This window comes from Triticum dicoccoides, chromosome 1B (assembly GCF_002162155.2).
Source record: "Triticum dicoccoides isolate Atlit2015 ecotype Zavitan chromosome 1B, WEW_v2.0, whole genome shotgun sequence".
NCBI classification, from domain to species: domain Eukaryota; kingdom Viridiplantae; phylum Streptophyta; class Magnoliopsida; order Poales; family Poaceae; genus Triticum; species Triticum dicoccoides.
In genome coordinates this window covers 301901604-301906968 of record NC_041381.1, presented here as the reverse complement: position 1 = coordinate 301906968, position 5365 = coordinate 301901604, and the positions used below count along the sequence as shown (strand labels likewise).

At 47.7% G+C, this 5365-nt stretch overlaps 1 protein-coding gene across 1 annotated transcript; it reads right to left on the bottom strand.

The window, feature by feature from the left end:
* Positions 1-2885: 2885 nt before the first annotated feature.
* On the bottom strand, positions 2886-4602 carry LOC119304315. The gene is made up of 2 exons (XM_037581495.1): positions 4026-4602; positions 2886-3831 (listed from the first exon to the last, which is right to left on the bottom strand). The coding sequence occupies exons 1-2, from the start codon at positions 4501-4503 to the stop codon at positions 3821-3823; spliced, it is 489 nt and encodes a 162-aa protein (XP_037437392.1). The 5' UTR covers positions 4504-4602; the 3' UTR covers positions 2886-3820.
* Between the last annotated feature and the right edge of the window lie 763 nt (positions 4603-5365).

Here is a 5365-nt window from a genome sequence, read left to right as displayed (position 1 = left end):
CGAGGCCATATCTGTATATGCTAGGCTCGTCAAGTTTAACCTGAGTACTCCGCATGTGCAACTGTTTTGCACCCGTTGTATTTGAACGTAGAGCCTATCACACCCGATCATCACGTGGTGTCTTAGCATGAAGAACTTTCGCAACGGTGCATACTCAGGGAGAACACTTCTTGATAATTAGTGAGAGATCATCTTAAAATGCTACCGTCAAACAAAACAGAATAAGATGTATAATAGATAAACATCATATGCAATCAAAATATGTAACATGATATGGCCATGATCATCTTGCGCCTTTGATCTCCATCTCCAAAGTACTGTCATGATCTCTATCGTCACCGGCACGACACCATGATCTTCATCATCTTGATCTATATCAATGTGTCGTCACATGGTCGTCTCACCAACTATTGCTCTTGCAACTATTGCTATCGCATAGCGATAAAGTAGAGCAATTATTTGGCACTTGCATCTTATGCAACAAAGAGACAACCATAGGGCTTCTGCCAGTTGCCGATAACTTCAACAAAACATGATCATCTCATACAACAACTTATATCTCATCACGTCTTGATCATATCACATCACAACATGCCCTGCAAAAACAAGTTAGACGTCCTCTACTTTGTTGTTGCAAGTTTTACGTGGCTGCTACGGGCTGAGCAAGAACCGTTCTTACCTATGCATCAAAACCACAACGATAGTTCGTCAAGTTAGTGCTGTTTTAACCTTCGCAAGGACCGGGCGTAGCCACACTCGATTCAACTAAAGTTGGAGAAACAGACACCCGCTAGTCACCTGTGTGCAAAGCACGGCGGTAAAACCAGTCTCGCGTAAGCGTACGCGTAATGTCGGTCCGGGCCGCTTCATCCAACAATACCGCTGAACCAAAGTATGACATGCTGGTAAGCAGTATGACTTATATCGTCCACAACTCACTTGTCTTCTACTCGTGCATATAACATCAACGGATAAAACCTAGGCTCGGATGCCACTGTTGGGGAACATAGTAATTTCAAAAAAATTCCTACGCACACGCAAGATCATGGTGATGGTATAGCAACGAGAGGGGGAGTGTATCTTCATACCCTTGAAGATCGCTAAGCGGAAGTGTTTATCAACGCGGTTGATGTAGTCGTACGTCTTCACGATCCGACCGATCCAAGTACCGAACGCACGGCACCTCCAAGTTCTGCACACGTTCAGCTCGATGACGTCCTCGCCTGCTCGATCCAGCAAGACGGGCGAAGTAGTAGATGAGTTCCGGCAGCACGACGGCGTGGTGACGGTGTTGGTGAAGAACAATCTCCGCAGGGCTTCGCCTAAGCGCTACGGAAACTATGACGGAGGATAAACTAGAGGGGACGGGGTTGCCGGCACACGGCTTGGTGTTTCTTGATGTGTCTTTGGTGCTAGCCATGCCCCTCTATTTATATGTTGAGCCTTGGGGTCGAAACTTGGAGTAAAAGCCTCCACAAAGTCGGTTTCACCCAAAAGTCAAAAGTCCTTCTCGGACTCCAGGGCCAGACGCCAGGGTTCCCGGCGTCTGGACCCAGACGCCAGGGACCCTGGCGTCTGGCCCCTGGACTCCGCAAAACTTCCTTTTGCGCTTTCCAAAAACCTTGTGGGCTTTCCCTTTTGGCCCAAATAACGTGTTCTCGTACCCAAACATTTCGGGAAACATCCGGAACCCCTTCCGGTGAATTCCAAAACCCTTCCGGAGATCAAACACTATTATCCCATATATCAAACTTTATCTCCGGACCATTCCGGAGTTCCTCGTCATGTCCATGATCTCATCCGGGACTCCGAACAATCATTCGGTTACCAACATGTATAACTCATATAATACTATATCGTCAACGAAACGTTAAGCGTGCGGACCCTACGGATTCGAGAACTATGTAGACATGACTGAGACATGTTTCCGGTCAATAACCAATAGCGGGACCTGGATGCCCATATTGGCTCCCACATATTCTACGAAGATCTTTATCGGTCAAACCGCATAACGACATACGTTGTTCCCTTTGTCATCGGTATGTTACTTACCCGAGATTCAATCGTCGGTATCCAATACCTAGTTCAATCTCGTTACCGGCAAGTCTCTTTACTCGTTACGTAATGCATCATTCCGTAACCAACTCATTGATCACATTGCTTGCAAGGCTTATAGTGATGTGCATTACCGAGAGGGCCCAGAGATACCTCTCCGACAATCGGAGTGACAAAACCTAATCTCGAAATACGCCAACTCAATATGTACCTTCGGAGACACCTGTAGTACTCCTTTATAATCACCCAGTTATGTTGTGACGTTTGGTAGTACCCAAAGTGTTCCTCCGGTAAACGGGAGTTGCATAATTCTCATAGTTACAGGAACATGTATAAGTCATGAAGAAAGCAATAGCAGCATACTAAACGATCAAGTGCTAGGCTAACAGAATGGGTCATGTCAATCACATCATTCTCCTAATGATGTGATCCCGTTAATCAAATGACAACTCTTTTGTCCATGGCTAGGAAACATAACCATCTTTGATAAACGAGCTAGTCAAGTAGAGGCATACTAGTGACACTATGTTTTGTCTATGTATTCACACATGTATTATGTTTCCGGTTAATACAATTCTAGCATGAATAATAAACATTTATCATGATATGAGGAAATAAATAATAACTTTATTATTGCCTCTAGGGCATATTTCCTTCAAAAACAAGCTCGAGCAAGCTAATATGGACCAAAAAACTGACAAAAGCAGAATATAATATAATTATATTGCAGAGTGTACTAACATAATTATATTCCGGATTAAACTCAATAGCACAACAATTTAGAGGGTTAGAACGTAGTGCACATATATATCTAAGTAGCGCAAAAACTATTTAGCCAACTTCACTGATGATGTACTCCCGCTGTCCTAAAATAAGTGTCTCAACTTTAAACTAAGCTTGAGACTTGGGACGGAGGGAATAGAAATTAACTTCAGTGTATTAACATAATTATTTTGGATATAAGCAATCGACCATGAATAAAACATGAGAGATATCCGACCATTTTAAGAAAACAAAAAAGAGCCCAATAGCAACATAGCACAACATCGAGCTGTATTGACCAGTCCCTTTTAAAGAAAGGCTTTAGGATCAAAAGTTGTGTAGTTGATCAACTTGGAAATATAAAAGCCTTTCCGACAAATCATTACAGCACCTCCGACAAAAGCTAATGGGAGTTTTATACCAAGGTAATTCAGTTCAGTTACCAAATAATGAACATATATACTTCTCCACATTTAGCTTTGTATGTAATAAGAAAGCCAGTGCCACATGATTTTTTTTGGATCACAGAAACCTGGCCTGAATACATCTGAATGATATAATCAATTTGTCGAAACGCTTGGCAGACACATGAAAAACACACGAGTAAAGAAAATTATATGATCGGTATCTGTATTTGATCCACCTGGGTACATGTACATCCTAAAAGCAACAAACAAGCTGCCATGCTACCTTATGTGCAGCTTGTCACGTGATACACAGAACTTCACAAATCATCAGGACATCATGTATTAGAATGCATGAACAAGCAGACAAACAAGCTGACCACAATATAATGCCGGTGACTGTACCGATCCTCACCACTACATCATTGTAATTTGTTCAAACCAGCACCTAAATTCCACACACTGCCTCGCATATGCAGGTGAAAGGGCATAAACCAGAAAGCGACTGAACAAGCGATAACAAGATTTGCATACCTAGTTTGTACCTTGTATGCAGAGCCGGGGAAATGAGAAAGTTGGAGGCAGTGTTATTGTGGAAATCAGCATAGACCTGAAAAGTAGTTATCCAACTAATTATCATGCACCCAAACCTTTCATTAACAATCGTTTTGTTGTTGCTCTTATGAACCCAAAGTAAGTTTACCCTTTTACTTTTGTTTTTTCATGCAAATGTGTAACAGAGAGAGGGTCTGAAAAGAGAGATGGTTCAGAAGAAAGAGAGGGCACAGAGGGGAAAGGGATTACCTGTGAGTGGAGGCGAGGATGGAGTCGCAGGGTTCGTCCAGTACGGAGGGGCTCTGTACTGGCTGGGCTTCTCCGGGATCTCGCGGTGCATGTTGCTGCCGGCGTACTCCGAGGCATACCTCGTGTGCGCCGGGCGCGCGTGTTCCGAGCCGTCGGGCACTCCATCCTGAAATGCCTGCAGGCAGGCCGCGCCCATCTTACCGGACTTCGCGCACCGTGCGTGTTGCCGTTGCTGCCGACGCCATCTGCTCGTGGTCGCCTGTCCGTGCTTCCGCACACATGCTGCTATGTGGAGCAAGGTGGATGCAGAGGCTGCGGCGGCGCTCACGGCGCGGCGGAGGCGAGCCGATCCGCCTCCCTGGCTGGCATCCACGCCTCTCCTCCTTCTCCGACCTGCGAATGCCCGGTCGATCTCCTCCTCCCGCGGCTTCCTCGTGAGATGGGGTGGATAAGGACCTCGGGAGACGGTGGATCTCATTGATGACAGAACTCCCGGGGCCGCACAACTCTCTCCAACACCAGAGGCGAATGCAAACGACCACGCGGCGACCCCGACGAGACGCCCATCCAGTGCAGCCGAGAGCGGGACCACGAGCAGCGCCGGCCCACCCGTCATCGCGGCAGGCCAAAGAGGGTTGCAGAAGCCGGGTGCACACACACCGGCCGACCCCTCCGCAACTGCTCCCCACGACGCACGACGCGGGCAGTGTGCCAGGAATCTCCCGCCAAGAGCGGTTGACCAGAAAAATCGGTAACCTAAGTCCGCGCGCACACAAAAATGCAACAGCCAGTTCACTGACACACTGGACCAAGAAGAAGATAGGCCCACCTACAGCATCACCGGCCAGCAAAGCAAAGGGACGAGCGGGAACCGTAAATCGCGCGCAGCGCTCAGGACGCACGCACGCGGCGCGGCAGGAGAGGCCGCCCGGGCACCGGAAAAAGGCTCACCCAGCCAATCGGTTGAGAGACCGAGCCCACATGTCATGGTCTGCCATAAACTCACCGTGCGGTCAAAACAAAAACCAACGAAGATCCAACGTCAACCAACGCAAATAGAAGCAGTTTGACCAACATTCAAAGGCCCAAATTGAAGCCAACCGTGTTGAGGCTAGGCAACTCGTCTCCTCGGTAAAAAAGATAAAGATGTCACGGGTGTTAGCTCCCCGCCCCCCGCCCAGCTTCCACGCGTCCCTCCCCGAAAACCCCAACCCCAGCAAGGATGGGACATTTCGCCGAACCCTCCGCCTCCGCCTCCGCCGGCGAGGCATTCTGGACCGCATGCCCGCACTGCTGCTACACTCACTCCTACTCGCGCCTCTACGTAGGTCGCCGCCTCC

Excerpts from the sequence above, each read along its gene's own strand:
- LOC119304315 (XM_037581495.1), bottom strand. The coding sequence starts at position 4,503 with ATGAGATCCACCGTCTCCCGAGGTCCTTATCCACCCCATCTCACGAGG.